The sequence below is a fragment of the Aphis gossypii genome, chromosome X (genome assembly GCF_020184175.1).
Source record: "Aphis gossypii isolate Hap1 chromosome X, ASM2018417v2, whole genome shotgun sequence".
Classification (NCBI taxonomy): Eukaryota; Metazoa; Arthropoda; class Insecta; order Hemiptera; family Aphididae; genus Aphis; species Aphis gossypii.
In genome coordinates this window covers 46,433,815-46,454,309 of record NC_065533.1, presented here as the reverse complement: position 1 = coordinate 46,454,309, position 20,495 = coordinate 46,433,815, and the positions used below count along the sequence as shown (strand labels likewise).

At 24.2% G+C, this 20,495-nt stretch overlaps 2 protein-coding genes and 2 long non-coding RNA genes across 5 annotated transcripts; 1 reads left to right on the top strand and 3 right to left on the bottom strand.

Moving 5' to 3' along the window:
* The first annotated feature begins 162 nt into the window (after positions 1-162).
* LOC114132774 (anaphase-promoting complex subunit 10-like) lies at positions 163-4,629 on the top strand. Its single transcript, XM_050207875.1, has 3 exons — positions 163-538; positions 623-825; positions 4,170-4,629. Exons 2-3 carry the CDS (start codon positions 684-686, stop codon positions 4,571-4,573), a joined length of 546 nt encoding a protein of 181 aa, XP_050063832.1. The 5' UTR covers positions 163-538; positions 623-683; the 3' UTR covers positions 4,574-4,629.
* A 2,004-nt stretch (positions 4,630-6,633) lies between these two features.
* LOC114132790 (enhancer of rudimentary homolog) lies at positions 6,634-8,749 on the bottom strand. The gene is made up of 5 exons (XM_027998366.2): positions 7,969-8,749; positions 7,807-7,894; positions 7,632-7,752; positions 7,452-7,554; positions 6,634-7,333 (listed from the first exon to the last, which is right to left on the bottom strand). Exons 1-5 carry the CDS (start codon positions 7,969-7,971, stop codon positions 7,301-7,303), a joined length of 348 nt encoding a protein of 115 aa, XP_027854167.1. The 5' UTR covers positions 7,972-8,749; the 3' UTR covers positions 6,634-7,300.
* A 1,521-nt stretch (positions 8,750-10,270) lies between these two features.
* LOC126551568 (uncharacterized) lies at positions 10,271-14,271 on the bottom strand. 2 transcript variants are annotated; one of them, XR_007605502.1, is made up of 3 exons: positions 14,086-14,271; positions 13,242-13,780; positions 10,271-10,675 (listed from the first exon to the last, which is right to left on the bottom strand). It is a non-coding gene; the product is annotated as an uncharacterized LOC126551568 (long non-coding RNA). The 2 variants fall into 2 exon arrangements; XR_007605501.1 differs by lacking the exon at positions 10,271-10,675 and adding an exon at positions 11,078-11,225.
* Positions 14,272-17,609: 3,338 nt separating this feature from the next.
* Positions 17,610-18,451, bottom strand: LOC126551569 (uncharacterized). The gene is made up of 3 exons (XR_007605503.1): positions 18,129-18,451; positions 17,933-18,046; positions 17,610-17,859 (listed from the first exon to the last, which is right to left on the bottom strand). It is a non-coding gene; the product is annotated as an uncharacterized LOC126551569 (long non-coding RNA).
* Between the last annotated feature and the right edge of the window lie 2,044 nt (positions 18,452-20,495).

The window sequence follows — 20,495 nt, the reverse complement described above, 5'->3', positions numbered from 1 at the left end:
CGGAGAAAAAAAAGTTTGAGGGGGAAAATCCACCTAAAAATTTTAAAATCACCGCAGTCTGGTAGAGCGGAGAAAAAAAAAGTTTGAGGGGAAAAATCCCCCTTAAAAATTTGCAATCTCCGCAGTCAAAAGTGCGCAGAACATACAAATGTATACTACTTAGAGGTACGCTTAAATTTCTGAAAAATTATTTGGGGTACTCCGTCCCCCTGCGTCCCCCCTCCCAAATCGAAGACTGATGTGGACATTCTAAACTCCGAAATCCGAACCTCCTTGAATACGTACGTTTGACACATTCGTTCATCCGCAGTGTTCAACGACAGTCACAGTTGCAGTGATTTAGCCAAACGAACGCGTACAAAACAATAATATTATTTTGTAAGGTTATGGTCAAACCTGAAACCATACGGTATTTTAGTAATTTATTAAAGCTTAAAAAATTAATCTGTGCGATCAACGGGTGTTATTGGCGATAAAAAAGTAACAATCAATACTTAATATATATTATAAGTAACTAGTGATTATAACTAGGACCTAGGTAAGTATTTAACTACAACTTGTCGTAGTTATTGGCTTATTGTCTAAAAATCTGTTGTATACTGTGTATTGTTATTTTTTTAAGTACTTTGGTGTGCTTCAATTTCGTTTGTGATTAAAATAACGCTATACGTGTTTGACCAAAAATGTTGAGTCTGGACGAAAGCGAGAAAGATTCGTCTCCCCCCCGGATCTACTGTCCGATCGACCAGATGAAGGATATACGTGCTGGGAAGGAACGCGAAGTGGGTTCGAAAGCGACATGGTCTGTATCTTCATGGATACCCGGTAAGTAATACTACATTATATTATTATTGTTGTGCTTTACTTTTGCAGTCACTGTAATTCTAGCTCATAATTGTTTTCAAGGCCGTAAATTAATTTCAGGGAGCGGGGGGTTAAGCTAAAAAAAATTGTGTTCTAATTTTATTATAATACTTTATTGGTAATTTAATATAGTATAAAATTAATTTCAAAAATACGGGGGGGAGGGTTGAACCCCTGCAGGTAAAGTTTTGATTGTTAGGACCTTTGCGCTATAATTTTGTAATGAGCCCATACTCAGTGTAAACTAAAAACCCATGACGTATTACTTTAAAATTATAATAAAAAATTACAAATGTAGGTATACCTAAATAAAAAATACCATGATGCCTCATTGTAAAATAAAAAGTAATCAACACCAATAATACATATCGTTAAAAATTATGGTGTAAATAGACGTGTCGTTTTTTACATTTATCGATGGAATATAATAAAATATCAATAATTTTATCTGTGTTTATAAATTAAATATCTTCTTAAACAAACAGATAAATCAAATGATATAGTTTTTGTTGGCTTATCATAGATCTATATTTGGTTTTTATAATTTCAAGTATTAAAAATACTCGTTTACACTTATGCACACTGATGTATAAGGACATATTTGAATGCTATAAATAATGAATTTAAACCAGATTTTATAATTATTCAAAAAAAGTTTGAAATGTCTAAGTTACGATTCATTAGTTATTTAAATCTAATATTTTTCTTTTTTCATTTGGCTATAGGTTTCAAAATTTAAAAGTATCCAAAGACCCTTAGTAATTGCTAGGTAGGGTTGTGTGTATCAGTCATCCGAACAACATTGCATTCAGTGCTCTACTTAGTTTTTATAAATTTAAAAATTTATTTATCCTTGAATCATTCTTGAAATATCCCCACCATAATAGAATAGCTGCTTAATCTATTTATCGATAACTAAAATGTTTATTTAAGTAAATACATTTCAAATATATAAGTACCACATTTAAAAGAATACATTATACTGACAATTATTCAAATATACGTATACAATTGTTTTATTATAGCTTAGAAATAATACAATGCTAATTATTTATTTATTTATTAAGTTGTAGTTATTAAATAAAATCTAATTTTGAATTATTCATTTTTGCAAATATTTTAATAATATAATTTACTAGTATAGCCATTTTTTATTAATATCCAATCAGTGCCATAATTTGGCATATATTAGTGGGTGTCCAAGCAAATATTATAGGGCCCATGTAGTCAAGAACATAAATACCTAATAGATTTTTAAAAAAATAGCACTTGCTGTTTGTAGTTATATATATTATTGTACATAGATGGAGCAAAGTGACCTGCAGTTCCTAAAATAGTAATTGATTTTTCTATCTCATACTACTAAAAAGGAAATAAACTATCAGCTGCCACTACATAACAAAATTAAAAATATAATGGTTAAGAATATAATATTGGTGAAAATATAATATTTATTAATTCAGCTCCCTGCAATTTGAAATTATATTTAGAATTTTTGTATTACCTATATTAACAATTATGGTTTTAAGCGTTTCAACGTGTTCATTAACTTATATTTTTTATAAAATAATATGATACTATTTTGTGAAACACCTGGTCGATTACATTTATTAAACAGTCCTAATGATAATTAATATTTAATATTAATATATAAAACATAGGTATCTAATAAATAATTTATTCAAATAAATTGTATTCAATAATTACAATAACATTTTATAAACTAATATTAATTCTAATCTTGCACTTCTTGCCATATAAAACAATTTTATATAGTGTCTAATAATATGTGGAATTGTGTAGGAAAAGAAGGCAGTATTTAATTAGATTTTATTATTAAGGTTCTTTTAATATAAAATAAAAATAAAAGTAAAAGATATTGGAAAATATTAGATAATAAAATAAAATAATTTTTTTTTTAGCTATGGATTAGTTCCTGCTTTTTCAAGTAATTCTTTTCCTTTTAATCTAATAATCAATATAAATTACATAAATTATTTAATTTCTAAATACACTTTATACAGAATTGTTATTATTAGCATTATTGAATAATAATGCTCCTAGAGTTAAAAAATTATTTGTTCTGATAAGATGTAGGTAAATAATAACTTGTAACCAGAATAAACCAGAATAATATTTTATAAAAAAAATTCCGAATAGTTTAAAACACAGCTCACAGTTCTATTATTATGAATAAATTTGGGGCTCGGGGGTTTTTTTGCATCTCTAGCATCCCTGGTAGTTACGGCATTGTAACAAATAGAGCTAATCTACAAAACTATTTTCTTAGTCTATACTACATACTATGTTTTCAATCTGCAATGTGCAAGCATAAGTAAAAGTAATGATTATATATCTATTATCAAAGATAAGAACATGATCTATGTTCTTTAGTCAGTTTTTTAGAATGTTTAAATTTTAAATTGAATTATGAGAATTTGTAAATAATAATATGTAATTTACTCATACCTAATTTACTTAAAAACTAAAATATAATTAAAAACTACGAGAGAAAAAAAATAAGATTTTTACCCTTAAGATTGATAATTGATCATTTCACTTCAATATTTAAGCTAAATACACAAAATTAATTTTACTGAATAAAAATTAGCCATGTTTATAAGACTGATATTACATGCGTTATTGACAGATAAATCTTAATTTTTATTTTTATTTTACTTTACAACTTCTATTATGATACTCGTATTAAAAATAATAATATCACTAATTTTGGTTTGAGTTTTATGTATTTTTCTTATTGCTATAGAATATGTATATGTATGAAATGATGCACTAATGACTGCAGGTTAATAAGTTAATAAAAAATCCAATTCGTAAAATTTTTTGCTTACAATATTATATTTAGGAACATGTAAAATAAAAATATTAATAGCACTAGAGAAATTGAATAATATTTAAATATTTTAAATCTATGGTTTTTCAAAATAATAATAGTGAGTGTTGCACAACACCAATAATTGGTTTATGTATATTTATATTTAAATCAGCGGTTCTCAAACTGTGGTACACGTTCCACTAGTGGTACTCAAAAGGCTGTATGGTGGTAGAACAAAAAATTAAAAATAAATATTTGATTCTGACCTCACTGAAAATTTGTTAGAAATATTGTACTGCCTTATTATTTAAAATAAATGTATTTAATTAAAAAGTAAAGTATTTTATTGTACAATTTGGATCCTTCTGTAATTAGTCATTAGTGGTACGCAAAAAAAAAGTTTGAGAACCTCAGATTTAAATAAATTAACTAGATACATTAAAAACTAAAATCATTATTTTTTTTTTAGGTCATGGCGTGCGCCTGTTATCAGGTAACAATAAAAATACATACTGGAAATCGTGTGGCACATTTCCACATTTAGTTAATATTCAGTTTAGAAATGAAACTGTTATTAGTCATGTATATATATATGTTGACTATGCACTTGATAAATGCTATACACCAAGTATCATATCAATTCGCACAGGTAGCAATTTTGATGACTTGGAAGAATATAAATTAATTGAATTAGTAAGACGACGTTATTGGATAAAAATAAGGATTCCGGATCCGTTGAAAATCAATTTATTACAAATTGCCGTTTTAAAAACTAATGATGATTGTGATGACTGTATTATTAGATTAATTAAAATACATTCACCTACTCCAAAATTCTATAGAACTTATAACATTTTAAAACTGTGGAGATGAGACAATATACAACTATAAAATAAAGGTTTTTTTGTCTATAAGGTATAACTATTCAAATAAAGACAAAGTGTTGTAAACTAAATAAATATTAATGATTTATTTAATTTAATCTGAAAAAAAAATAATGTACATCAGATTTCATGTCAAACAATTTTTTTTTATTACAACAAACATTTCCTTTTTTTTTTTTTACTCAAATAATTCTTAAACCTAGTTTTATAAGTCTGAAAAAATAATCCTATCATTATTAATATATAATTGTATTGTTTTTACAAGTAAATTATCATAGTATAATTATGTAACAAAAGTTTTTAAAAAATGTACAATATTTTCACTAATAATAATTAATGTTTTAGTAGTCTAATATGTTAAAATAAAAGTTTTGTTGTATTATATATAATTCTATTCTCTAAGTATTGTATGGATGATTTTTGTGGTATTTTTAAATTATAAAAATAATCATTATGCATGTTGTTTAAATTTCAAAATGTACAAATAGAATTAGTGTAGTCTTAATTTTTTAATTTTAAAATAGTGTCTTTTAATATAATTTATACACTATGGTCAATTTAGTAATATTAAATAATTTTGATTAAATACAATTTATAAACACTATTTTTTGTATGAATTTTGTAGTAAATAAGGTATGATTTAAGTTTTAATTAAAAAAAATATTAGAGAATTTTTATTATTTTTTTTTTTTTTTGCTTTTTGGGCCATTAAGGTCTTTCACAGTTTTTCCTAAGCCCCTCCACCTGTCACGTCAATAGCAGTAAAAAGTAAAGAAAAACTAAAGTAACTAGTAATTTACAATTCATTATTATAATATAATTTAAGAAAACTATTTTTTACCACACACTTGTTCAAAATGGAAACTAACAGAATGTACTATACCTTTAAATAGAAGTTTGTACACTGAAGTACGAGTACTAGTTCAGAACCAAACAGAAACAGTTTATTAGAATGATATGATATTAATATCTGACAATATTTTATTGGATTCCTAAGTGTTTGTGTTTACATTTTTAAAGCATAATATGATTACAATTAGTGTAACTTTCTGTTAACCATGTACCATGTAGTGTTAATCATTCATTAATCAAAAATATTTTTTAGCACAAGATTATTATAAAAATATAAATTTTAATACATTTTACTCTATAGTTGCAATTGTTAAAATTTTATAGCACACACTAATACAAGTCTCTAATTTATAAAAACAAAAAAATTAAAACTAATTAAACAACAATATAGCCTTAAACATATGTTTAACTTACATTCAAATTTTAGCCATGTAATTCTAAATCATCCCAATAAAGTATCTGAATGCCTTTGTATTATAGGCTATATTATATTTATATTATTATAATATACCTGAAGATTGAAATCTATTTAATTTGTAATTTAATTGGAATGATAAAAAGTAATTATATCATAATATAGCATTATAGCAAAGTAAAAAAGTTATTAAGAAAACTTATTGTATATTGAAGTTATAGTATTAAATTAATCAATCAAAAAGCTTAATGTATCCTCTATGTTTAAATAAGGTACCTATATAAATATTAAATAATATTTGTTTTAGTGAGAGTTATCGTTAAATCACCTAATATGTAGGAGATGCATTGAAACAAAATATTATTATAGAATACTTAAACATTATATTATATTATCGAATAGGTTAGGTTTACCTATTATGATAAAAAAAATTAAAAGTTATAAAATTAACGTACAATTAGTTGATATAAATATATTTAACTTAAAATATTAAAAGATTTCTCGTATGTAGCCCATAAAGAAACCATAAAATTTAAATATATATAAAGGCAATTAATTTTTAACTTTTTATAGATATAGATAACTATAGGTATTTCTTACATTGTAATTTTCAAGTCGAATAAACTCAATGAAGATTTAATGAAGTAACTTCTATAGAATTGTCTTTTTTCTAGTCTATTTGATTATCTAAACTTTTTTATAGTATTAAATACTCTATAATAGATTTAAATTAAAATTTAAGATATTGATATAACTAGAAAAAGATTTCGGATTGCGCAATACTGTTAATAAATTTTTGATATCAAAACTACAAAAAAAAGTTCTGATCGTTTCTACAAAATTGCTGTTATTTTTGAAAGTTTTTATCTAGTTCTGATAACACAAATAAACACAATGTTGCAATTTAAAATCTCTTTCTAGTGTAAAAAATTTGGTTGATGAACTTGGACTTCAGCCCGAGTGGTCCTTACCTGTATGAAACGGTTTTTACTATGTTGTGCGTTTGTAAGACAGAGACAACCCATGTTGGTGAAGCGTCCTCTTAAACTAACCATACTTCTACATAGTACATAATTTAATAGTATTTGAAATAGCCATGAGATAATATGCTACTATAAATTCATAACTCAAACTTGGTTACTGTCAATTATATGCCATCAAATTTTAAGTAGAAACCACTGCTTTTAAGATATAAAATATAAGGTTTTAAAATAAAAAAATAATCATTTTGTAATATTCTCTTGTTTAATAAAAAAAAAATTGGAGGAATTTAGATACATACTACATACAATAATTTCTTATGTACCAAAATGGTCATTATAATGAGATGAAGTAAAACAAAGTTACTTAACACAAATAGTCACAAAAAATAAAAATAAATTTACACATTTAAACATTAATTTTATTAACTAAGGGAAGTTCTGAGGATCTTGAATACTTGTCAAATTACTATGCATAACTTGTACACTGCTTAAGGTCAACCTACATTATTAAAACATAATTTGTGTATTTATTCAATGATACTTACAAAATAGTATATGTACTAGGAAAAAAACGGCCTCATAAAAATTTTTGATAAAACATTCCATTAAATCCTTACAGTTTTTTCAGGTGGACTAGCTTGACATCTGAGTTGGATATATAACTTTTCTTTTATCCATTCTTTGTTGAATGGAATATAAATCATCGTATCTGGTTGATACCTAAACATAAAATATAATTTATAAAAATTCCATAATTTTGCCTTGCCTTGTAATGTAATATAATATAATTGAAGTACACAAGACATGAAAGATCTGTTATTTGGTCGAGAAATTCAAACAGCTCAGTTATTTCATATGTAAGAGACAAAAAGCGTGGATTTAATTTCTTCAGACGTGATTCATAAATCCCACAAATCCCTAAAATTGTAAAACATTAGATGATTATTGGCAAAGTAAGGGAATTTTTTTTACCATTCATGCATTCTTTAACAGAATTGTAGTCGGAATATGTCCTTGTATTCCGATTGGTTCCAAATTGGACCAACAGTATAGTGTGCGACTGTAATAAAATACAATATGGAAATGATATCAATATTTCACATTTAATAAAAGCAAGAAACAAACATTTTATACCATTTTGTAACTTTCAAATTAAATTAAAACGTATACAAAAGAACACTAACTATAAAATGTACAAATAAACAAGTCGGCGTTTTTTATCACTTAGTAGTAATAACTTTAATTGCCTTGTGGCTTACACTCATTCACTTTGACACTATGATAGAACTATTGAAAATTGAAATATCGAAGCAACGGGGACGAATTTGATAAGTTATCACAAACCACTAATCATAAATATGTCTAAAGATATTATGAGATGTTGAAATATTTTTGATAGAAATTTGATCAAAATTTTGTTGGAGTCGGAACAATTACAACTGGCAGCCAAGGTAACTCACTGTAAGTGAGTACCCTAGGGTGGAGGCCGGAGACGCGCCATGAATGAGATTAATATCGTAAGAAGTACAAGTTTAGTTATATAAACAAGTGGGCGATGACGATGTTTGCAAGGTTGGCCCCATTGATTTGGTGGCTTGATAGTTTGGCGGTAATCTCGTTTTGAATACGTAAAAGTCAATAAAAGCAAAGTTTGAACCATAGACATAATAATAATGTCTATGGACTCGACCCCAACGGTGTAGGGATTTATTTTTGTCACATTTAGTCATGGTTTTGTGGAAGTCTGATCAAAAATAGGGCGTGTGCTTTCAAAATGTGCATTCGAAAATGTATCTTTCTAAAACCTCGATAATAAAATATTCGATACCAAGTGGAACTGTGGAACATATTATACTTCTTCAACTTAATCAACGTAAACTAAAAACACGTGCATACGATACGCGTATAGACACGCTGGCATTTTTCATATATTTGTAGGTAGGCTTACTATATATGGCTGGCGAACTCATGTCTGTCTTCACTTGTATCTGCATTGTTTAAATATATGTAAAATAATTAATACCTAATTTATTTTTATACATAAAAATATATGTCCACTGCCTTATAATTGTTTTTGATTTATCGATCATGTGATACCTAGAACAGTTATTCAAAGTGAAATGCAAAAAAATGAAAATTGAGAAAAACCATTTGCATTAAGCTGATATACTATTATTTGTTAAATTGTTACAAGTATATTGTACCTATAAAGTTTGTAAATTAGCAATTACAAAGATAGAAAGGTAATTTTTTTAAGAATTAACACATGATATAAAAAACAGACTATTTAAAAAGCCCTTGCCATCAACCCGTCAAAAAGTTACGATCAATACCTAGTAGTTGTTTATATTATCATGTATGATCAACGGGTTGTTGGTTTATTGCCATCATCGTGTTTATGACGTTTATAATCAAGTCGAAGTTAAGAAAGCTTTAAGCACGAACTGAGATATACTAAGTTAGTATTTATTAGTGAGTTCGTGGCTTAAAATGTTCAGTGACTCGCTGTGACACTCGTGGTTTGTGATTGTGACAAATGAGAGCAACAACGGTAAACGGCTGGTGCTATTGACTATGATTTTTCTATATTAATGTTAATAATTAGGATAAACATTAGGTCAAACTAAAATTATAAAAACATACTATTCATTAATATTGTCATTATGGCGAAGATTGGTTATGAAAACATCAAAAAGTAAGTTGACAGAAAATAAAAATTAAGTAGTCCTTAGTTCATCTTTTATTTTGATTATAGAGCACTTAATTTAATCACATTGTAATGTTTGAGTTTAATATTTAGTTTTTTATTTTGCCAATATGAATTGTAGCAGTCTATTTACACATAGTTTTATAAAAATAAAATGTTTTTCAATTTTTTAAAATCATATATAAACATACTCTTTATTGTTACCCTATAATAAGTCCCCTTTAACATCATTTTATAATGATAAATAATTCTAATGTTTGAGTTTAATACTTAGTTTTTTATTTTAACAATATGAATTATAGCAGTATACTTACACATAACTTTTAATAATTTTAATTAATTATAAAATTTAAAAATTCCATCTCAATATATAAGGTGCATTGTTATATCATCCCTCATTAGCATAATACTCTTAATCCCATAGGTGTTGCTCAAATTGTTTGAGATAAATATTATGTTGTATTGTAATGCCTAAACAGAAATTAAAAAGGATGAATACATGGTTATAATTCACAATATGATTAACCTATTTTTAAAAAATCAAACATCAATATATTTTAATTAAGTAGTATTATATTTAGTGACATTTAACATCTTTTTACAATGGAGAATGTTTTAAATGTGTAAGATGAATAGTAAGTATTTTATAAGCAAAATAAGAATTGTATCAGTATATTTACACATAGTTTTATATAAAAAAAATGTTTTTCAATATCTTAAATTCGCATATATACATAATATTTAATAAGTTATATTATATTTAGTGACCATTTACATCTTTTTACAATGGTGAATGTTTTAAATGAGTAAGATGAATAGTCAGTATTTTATTGGCGAAATAAGGATTGTAGCAGTACATTTACACATAGTTTTGTATAAAAAAAAATAATATAGAATTTTTTAAATCGCATATATACATAATATTTAATAAGTTATATTATATTTAGTGACCATTTACATTTTTTTACAATGGTGAATGTTTTAAATGAGTAAGATGAATAGTAAGTATTTTATTAGCAAAATAAGAATTGTATCAGTATATTTACATATAGTTTTATATAAAAAAAAATAATATAGAATTTTTTAAATTGCATATATACATAATATTTAATAAGTTATATTATATTTAGTGACCTTTAACATCTTTTTACAATGGTGAATGTTTTAAATGTGTAAGACGAATAGTAAGTATTTTATAAGCAAAATAAGAATTGTATCAGTATATTTACACATAGTTTTATATAAAAAAAAATGTTTTTCAATATCTTAAATTCGCATATATACATAATATTTAATAAGTTATATTATATTTAGTGACCATTTACATCTTTTTACAATGGTGAATGTTTTAAATGAGTAAGATGAATAGTAAGTATTTTATTAGCAAAATAAGAATTGTAGCAGTATATTTACACATAGTTTTATATAAAAAAAAATAAAATGAAATAATTTAAATCGCATATATTCATAATATTTAATAAGTTATATTATATTTAGTGACCATTTACATCTTTTTACAATGGTGAATGTTTTAAATGAGTAAGACGAATAGTAAGTATTTTATTAGCAAAATAAGAATTGTATCAGTATATTTACATATAGTTTTATATAAAAAAAAATAATATAGAATTTTTTAAATTGCATATATACATAATATTTAATAAGTTATATTATATTTAGTGACCTTTAACATCTTTTTACAATGGTCAATGTTTTAAATGTGTAAGACGAATAGTAAGTATTTTATAAGCAAAATAAGAATTGTATCAGTACATTTACACATAGTTTTATATAAAAAAAAATGTTTTTCAATATCTTAAATTCGCATATATACATAATATTTAATAAGTTATATTATATTTAGTGACCTTTAACATCTTTTTACAATGGTCAATGTTTTAAATGTGTAAGACGAATAGTAAGTATTTTATAAGCTAAATAAGAATTTTATAAGTATATTTACACATCGTTTTATATAAAAAAAAATGTTATTCAATATCTTAAATTCGCATATATACATAATATTTAATAAGTTATATTATATTTAGTGACCATTTACATCTTTTTACAATGGTGAATGTTTTAAATGAGTAAGATGAATAGTCAGTATTTTATTGGCAAAATAATGATTGTATCAGTATATTTACACATAGTTTTATATAAAAAAAAATAATATAGAATTTTTTAAATCGCATATATACATAATATTTAATAAGTTATATTATATTTAGTGATCATTTACATCTTTTTACAATGGTGAATGTTTTAAATGAGTAAGATGAATAGTCAGTATTTTATTGGCAAAATAATGATTGTAGCAGTATATTTACACATAGTTTTATATAAAAAAAAATAAAATAAAATAATTTAAATCGCATATATTCATAATATTTAATAAGTTATATTATATTTAGTGACCATTTACATCTTTTTACAATGGTGAATGTTTTAAATGTGTAAGACGAATAGTAAGTATTTTATAAGCAAAATAAGAATTGTATCAGTATATTTACAAATAGTTTTATATAAAAAAAAATAAAATAAAATAATTTAAATCGCATATATTCATAATATTTAATAAGTTATATTATATTTAGTGACCATTTACATCTTTTTACAATGGTGAATGTTTTAAATGTGTAAGACGAATAGTAAGTATTTTATAAGCAAAATAAGAATTGTATCAGTATATTTACACATAGTTTTATATAAAAAAAAATGTTTTTCAATATCTTAAATTCGCATATATACATAATATTTAATAAGTTATATTATATTTAGTGACCATTTACATCTTTTTACAATGGTGAATGTTTTAAATGAGTAAGATGAATAGTAAGTATTTTATTAGCAAAATAAGAATTGTATCAGTATATTTACACATAGTTTTATATAAAAAAAAATAAAATGAAATAATTTAAATCGCATATATTCATAATATTTAATAAGTTATATTATATTTAGTGACCATTTACATCTTTTTACAATGGTGAATGTTTTAAATGAGTAAGACGAATAGTAAGTATTTTATTAGCAAAATAAGAATTGTATCAGTATATTTACATATAGTTTTATATAAAAAAAAATAATATAGAATTTTTTAATTGCATATATACATAATATTTAATAAGTTATATTATATTTAGTGACCTTTAACATCTTTTTACAATGGTCAATGTTTTAAATGTGTAAGACGAATAGTAAGTATTTTATAAGCAAAATAAGAATTGTATCAGTACATTTACACATAGTTTTATATAAAAAAAATGTTTTTCAATATCTTAAATTCGCATATATACATAATATTTAATAAGTTATATTATATTTAGTGACCTTTAACATCTTTTTACAATGGTGAATGTTTTAAATGTGTAAGACGAATAGTAAGTATTTTATAAGCAAAATAAGAATTGTATCAGTATATTTACACATAGTTTTATATAAAAAAAAATGTTTTTCAATATCTTAAATTCGCATATATACATAATATTTAATAAGTTATATTATATTTAGTGACCATTTACATCTTTTTACAATGGTGAATGTTTTAAATGAGTAAGATGAATAGTCAGTATTTTATTGGCAAAATAAGAATTGTAGCAGTACATTTACACATAGTTTTATATAAAAAAAAATAAAATGAAATAATTTAAATCGCATATATTCATAATATTTAATAAGTTATATTATATTTAGTGACCATTTACATCTTTTTACAATGGTGAATGTTTTAAATGAGTAAGATGAATAGTCAGTATTTTATTGGCAAAATAAGGATTGTAGCAGTACATTTACACATAGTTTTATATAAAAAAAAATGTTTTTCAATATCTTAAATTCGCTTACATACATAATATTTAATAAGTTATATTATATTTAGTAAAGTAAAGTATGATATTAAACTGACATTCTGTATTTTACAATTGTGGATTCATACAAATTTACGAATTATAATAAGGTTTTCAAATTTTGAAAAAAATTCTTAACTTATTATATATTAAGTTTTATTATAAAATGGTTATGCCTTTTTTTATGGGTTATGCATCAAAAAAATAAAATTAGTCCTGCTTACTTCCTAGATTCTGTTTTCCTCTTTGTGTTTAGTTTCCCTGTTTGACAATGTATGAGCGGTTCTGGCTGTAGTTGTTACTGCGATAGTTTGTGAGTCTTTTTGTAAGTGTGTTGATATTTATGGGGATTCTCTGTGTATACCATGATGTTGCTTCGTGCTCTGATATTCTATAATAAATACAATACATGTAGGTAGGTTTTAAAAATGGCTCGTCTCAAAATACAGAATTATAAAGAGAAATACATTAAACATAGTGAGTTGAAATAGGATTTCTGGCATTTGTGTTTGCGTATGTTAATATTATTAGAGCAGGTCAGATTAGGTTAGGTACTGTACTGTACAGTAACGTAATCGTCGACGGCGATAGAATAATACCATTTATTAGAAATCAACAAATTTATAAAAATATAGGTACTTCGAAATATTCTTACCATTTATTTATTTCACCTCTACTTCACTACAACCGTATTACCTGTAAGTTGCTCCTACGTTGTTCATAATTTTGACTGGGAATGGTGATGAGATAACGTTTTGAATATATATTGTAAGCGGTCAGTTTCTGTCTCAAGAGTCTAAGAATATATCAATTGTTTTTTATTTCGTGTAAATTTTAACGACTGGTTTTTATTTAAAAGAATAATATCATAATTCATAATAATTATTTGCTATTATCAATATTACTTATCAGTTCCTCACTACATTAAATTGTCAACCAAACATACGTATTTATTACGTATTATGAGACTTGACCGGCCGGCGTGCGTGAGGACTTCGATTCGGTCGGGTGTTCGCGACGTTCGCGTATTTGTACTTATGCGTTGCACATTGCTAAATAATATATATATACTATATATTTAGCCATGTGTTGACGGTTGCCGTTGTAGCGTCGTTTAGTCGTTAGTATCCGATTCGATTGAGGCAAACACCCAGAGCGCGCCACAACATTAATGATCTAAATAATAACTTTATTCCCTAGATATTTATTTCAAAATTACCAAAATTATAAATCGTATTGGGCAGAACATTACCCGGGTCGGTAGCGTTTTATTTATTTTTGATAGCGGCGATCAATAATTTTTAATAGTTAAATGAAAAAAAACCTAAAGTTCTCTAACCGATAACTTTAATTGTATTTATGTTATAAAAAAAATTTAAATGCTACGACACAGGTAAAGTTCTTCCCAATGCGATTTATAATTTTGGTAATTTCTATATAAATATCTTGGAAGTAAAGCTATCCCGAGCAAAACAGTTTTTAACTATGTCACGCGTGTATAAGACAGAGACATCAGACAGCACATATAGCACTATAGCGTCCTCTTAAATATTTTTTTTTATGCGTTTAGTACTATTTCACAGTATGTATGTATAAAATATAAGTTATCATACGTTAAAAACACGCTTGTAATTTATTTAAAAGACGAAAGTGCCATCAGTGCATGTGGATTCTTTAATAACATTTTTCAATTTATATGGACATAGAACATCATTGTTTTGCCTATTTGAATGTTAATTGTGCGTTTTATAATTTATACCTATGGCTTTGAAAGATCTCTGAATGTTTTGCAAGCATGCCTGTCGAAGTTCACATAATTAGTGTGTGTGAATTAACCTAAAGATGAAAAGGACTAACCACCTCGTTATTTTAAAATATATAATAAAAAAATAATATAATTTTGAATTTCAACTAATATCTATAAAAGAAATTTTGATTGTATATATTTTAGATTTTTTGGTTTCATTTTAATCTACTGGTGAGAAACATTGTATTAAGTTTTCAAATCGTAGTTATACAAATTAAACATTTTTTATACCGTTAACTAAAAAAAATAATTTTCAATTTTTGTAATTTTGATGAATTTCATCAATATTTTAAGTCTAAACTCTTATAAAAAAAAAAGTATTTTTGAATTTTTTTAATGATGATAGTATCACACAACTCATGAGACATATTTGTATACTAAATAACCAAGAGTTTTGAATTATAGCAAAAAAGTGATTATCGATCATAATAATTTCAAAAAAATTTAATAAATTGAATATTTCTTATTTCTATAATAGTCTTTAGGTATTTGTTTTTGCGTTACACCTTATAAAAATAATACCGATCAATTTTTTTTTTATATTATTGTGAAGCATATGAAACGAACTGCATTAATTTAGAACTTTCAAATAAAATGGAATAAGCTTTATAACCCATGTCTATTAAAACGTGTCATTTTTAAATTTAATATGTTCAACGTTATAAAATTTATTTTTAAGTGTTGTTCATCAATAATAATTAACAAGAATCTTAAATACTAAAATACATTTGTAATTAAATGTTTATCAAAATGTTTTATTTTTTATTTATTTGATTATTTTTTTTTTTTTTTAAGAAATACCGTATATTATTGTATATTAATTGCATTGTTTATAATATGGGGTTATTGGAGTATGATAATATTAATATACTAAAACATTAAATTAATTTTAGTCCAAATAATAATGTACATTTTTTAATAGTACTTTTAGAAAAGTAGGTTTTTTTATAGCTAGTTAATACTTTAATGTATCATTTTAAATTTCCCAATAATTTTTTTGTGTATAAAGAAAAACTATCTAATAAACATATAATTATGTATCTGGAATTTTTTATTATGAAAATTAGAAAATTTCACTTTAAATTAAGTACTTTTTTTTCAAAGCTATAATAATTAATGTAATAATAATTAATTATGATTTTCTTAAATTCTAAATTGTTTATAAAAATAAATAATGAATAAAATCGTTAAATGTTTATTAAGTTAAGTACCTATTATACCTACTTCACTAGAGAGATAAGTTTGTTTGATAAGGTATGTTAAAAAATTTTAATCTTTTATAACCAAACTTTCGAATCATATTTTATCACCAATCAAATTTTTTTTAATGTATTTACGTACTAATATACCACGTATTATTTATGTTTGATTATAAGATGCAATTTTTATTATCATATAGGTACCTGGTTTTAAATTTAAATTTACTTACCTTAATTTTGAGTGACCATATTTATATTAAAAACAAGAACTATAGTTTTGGACATACTCTAATGAAAATATCTCCAAAAATTGTATTATTGAATAATTTTATATTATAATTTATAAGATAATATTGACTTTTGAGATAATATTTACTTATTAAGTTGTATATTTCATTGGCGTGGATTTATAATTATGGTACATGCCAAATGTGACATTTTTATAGCTGACAATCCGACAATTTGGATTTAACGGTCGTTGTATACGAATATTAATAATAATAACCATTGTCTATAAATTTTGAGTTATACTTAACTTTGAGGGGTTCAATAATTAAAATGTATAAAACTGTGAAAATTTTCTTTTTTTTTTTTGTATTCACACTTTCTATTTTACGCTTATATATAATAATTTGGAGATAACAGGTCTTATTTTCTAAAAAAGAGACCAACGAAGTGTTCCATTAAAAGTTTGTGTAGATGAGGATATGTTTCTCAAAAAATAGACAATTTTGACAGACATCCGACACGTTTTTAGTAGGTACTTATATCAGTTTTCATCGCAGGAAACATTTTCAAGCAGTCAAAACTCATGAAATAGTCAGATTTCCATAACTTATTTTTATTTGAAAGATACAGGTGGTACTGGTATCTGATTTGAAAATCTTTATTTTTAGATGTTACAATAAACTTCTGTAGTTCTGTGTATCACAATTTTTTGCATACATTTTTATGGCGTTAATTAAAATTAATTAAAAAATCAGACTTCCATGCAACCTGAATAAAGTTTTCTTTTTTGAAATAAATAACAAAAATGATTAAGATCTGAAAATTCTACGAGGCGTGATCGTTTTTTTCGTAAAGTAACGTTTGCATTAAAAATATTCTCACTTTACATTTTGAATTAGAGCTGTTGACTTACCAATTATTTAATAAATTATATATACTCATATTAAAATTAATAATATATTAAGTAAAGAGATTGTAACCGGAAATTTATGAATATTCATTATTTGATTTTTAATTATTTATCGTATTTTTATATATCACATTATTATATCATACATAATATGTATACGTTTCTACAGTATCATTAGTAAACTATATAGTAGTTCACCAATCTTTTGACAATTGTTGTGATTTATTGGGTTGGAATTTTTTTTTTCATTTCAAATTGACAATACGCAGTTTACGAATTTACGAATAAAAAATATATATTGTATGAATGCACGTTTCAGTTTTGGTCTAAACATTAAACAATAAACAGCAATTATATTATAGAAAATCATATTATTTTATCAGTTATCACTTATCTTACGGTTCACAGTTGGCAACAAAATTATGTTTAGTGCATAATAATTGATGGAATAGTTAAAATAATTTAATTGTTAATTTAGAAAAACTTTTTTTTCGAAGAAAGCTGATGTACTACCTTTATAAGAAAATTTAAAAATGGGAAAATCGTAGTAGATTCTTTGAAATTCAAATATAAGACTATAGGTAGGTATACAAACGTGTTAGTATGTTGCATATAGGTGGACCATCGTATCTATATTCTCTTATTTTTCTGTACGGTTACTATAATTCAAAAACTGGAAAACACGGTCGTGGTCCACTGACCACTCTGTATAATACTAATTACTAAATGTAATTAGTGTCGCGGGAACTGGCCGTTGAAATATGCTAACATTTGGACAATATTCTAAGATTTTTATTTTTTAGTATAAAATATTATGTCAGTTTAACAAACTATTTATTCGTTCAATAAACAAATTAATCAAATTACTATAAAAACAAAATTATCATTTTAGTAAATCAGATTTATAAAATAAACAAAACGTATATTCTCTATTTATTAATTCAATACAATTTCTATTGACATAATATTTTTTTTTATTACCTTGACAATTTATTTTTTCTTATTAATGAAGGCATTTTATTAAAGGTTGATAAATATAATTTATTAAAATTGATCATTATTTTTGTTGAGTGTACCTATATATTTTAATAAATCTCTTACGCATAATACAATACTACAATGCATTAAAGTTATAATGAATAATAATTAATTAATTTTATTTTTTGTTATCTTGATTTTGTGTAAAATTTTAATAGGTATTTTATTCTAAACTCAAAGACCATAGAAGTAATTATAAAGTTACAATAAATTTAGAATTAATCAATGTTTAAATCATTCATGAAAAAAAAATAAGGGGTTTTCTATCGGTAAGAACTGGTGGTCCACATCAAAATATTTACTTCTGAAACCCCTAGATAACTTAATAAAGTTATTTGAAACAATTTGTAATGCCCTTACGATATATTAATCTTGCATCACTCATTATTGGTCTAAAATTTAAAATAGATATACCTACAACATTTATTTTGATTACAGAGATTTTCATTTTTCATTAAGTAGTTAATTTCAATAAATAAACTAAGTTGATTGATATAAAGTTTTTAAAGTTTGAATTTTATTTTTTAGATTTTACACGGAGAAATAAAATGTATGTATTGATTAAGTAATGATGTGTATTTTTTGTCTGTATACCTACACGATAATAATTAATAAATCATTTGCAAATTATTTATTAGTTAAAAGTTCATTAAACTTTAATATTAATACTTAAAATTTGAAAACTTAATACATGGCTGCTCAATTACTCATATTATAAGTAGTTTATACTGAACCCAAAAATTCTAAAAGATATAAACACAATGACTACTTTCAACACGTTTAGATTCATTTTATGCTATTGTCTATTTATACCGTGAAATTAAATTATACTTGAGTACATTCACATTGTTCTACGATAAGTCGGTATTTGTTCAAAAGTTAATAACAATTAACAATAAGTATAAAAGTATTCTATAACATTAATACACAGGTACTACTATAATATTATTAAATATTAATAATGTAATAAATGTTTTAAAAAAAATTAATTTAAATTACCATATTATAAATAATAAAATAAATTACTTTAGTAGTAAGTAATTTAAATATACTTAGTATAAACTAACAAATTGTCTTCACTATTAGAGGTGTTTTTCGTATCCAATGATTTATCATTGAATTCAAATTTAATACATTAACAGCAACTTACTCAATGATATAAGATAATGATATTATACTGTACAGGCGTACAGCAAAGTGGTTCTTTATTTTCAGTTTTCTCCTTTTTCTTTTATAATTTATATTACTATATATTAAGGTACTCAAACTATAAGTACTAAACCAAAATTCGGTAGATGTTAGTGTCTATTTTATTCGACCTCATGCAGAGACGGAGTGTAGCTCTGTTAAAAAATATATCTAGGTATGTGAATATATATAATTTTATTGACTTTCAGACTTTATGTAGGTTATTGGTAGGTACTTTAAAAAATGTTTAAGAATATTAACTTTCATACCTGTTAGGTTTTGATAAATAGTTATACGTGACTAATAACCATGTTTTTGTGTACATAATATATATAATAGGAAAAGAATATTCATTTTTACATGACTAATCAATTTCGATCGCCTAATTTGGATTCTCAACCATTGCGTGTCTTTAGTTATACCGAAGATAACGTATAGTATCAAGGTAAGATCCACATATGAAGTTAATATAGGTACCATAGTTATTATTTACAAAAGTAAATAAACTAATTTTATATACTTTTAATTTTGTTTAAATTAATAGTTATTTCCCTTTTGTACCAAAATATTTAGATAGTATTTTAAGTATATTATTATGTTTTGAGAACTTTTTTTAAATTGGTTTTCAACGTTACCCTATTAAATCGCAGGTAAACTTGTTAATTTTCGATAATGTTTGTTTTCGAAATCAAATGATGATTTAATGATTATTCCTTTTTCTTCAGATTTCCACGTA

Coding starts and splice junctions, on each gene's coding strand:
- LOC114132774 (XM_050207875.1), top strand. CDS start 684: ATGTTGAGTCTGGACGAAAGCGAGAAAGATTCGTCTCCCCCCCGGATC. Junction 826..4,169: donor TGTATCTTCATGGATACCCG/GTAAGTAATACT, acceptor TTTTTTTTTTAG/GTCATGGCGTGCGCCTGTTA.
- LOC114132790 (XM_027998366.2), bottom strand. Junction 7,555..7,631: donor ACAGATCTTTCATGTCTTGT/GTACTTCAATTA, acceptor TTTTATGTTTAG/GTATCAACCAGATACGATGA. Junction 7,334..7,451: donor CTAGTCCACCTGAAAAAACT/GTAAGGATTTAA, acceptor TTAATAATGTAG/GTTGACCTTAAGCAGTGTAC.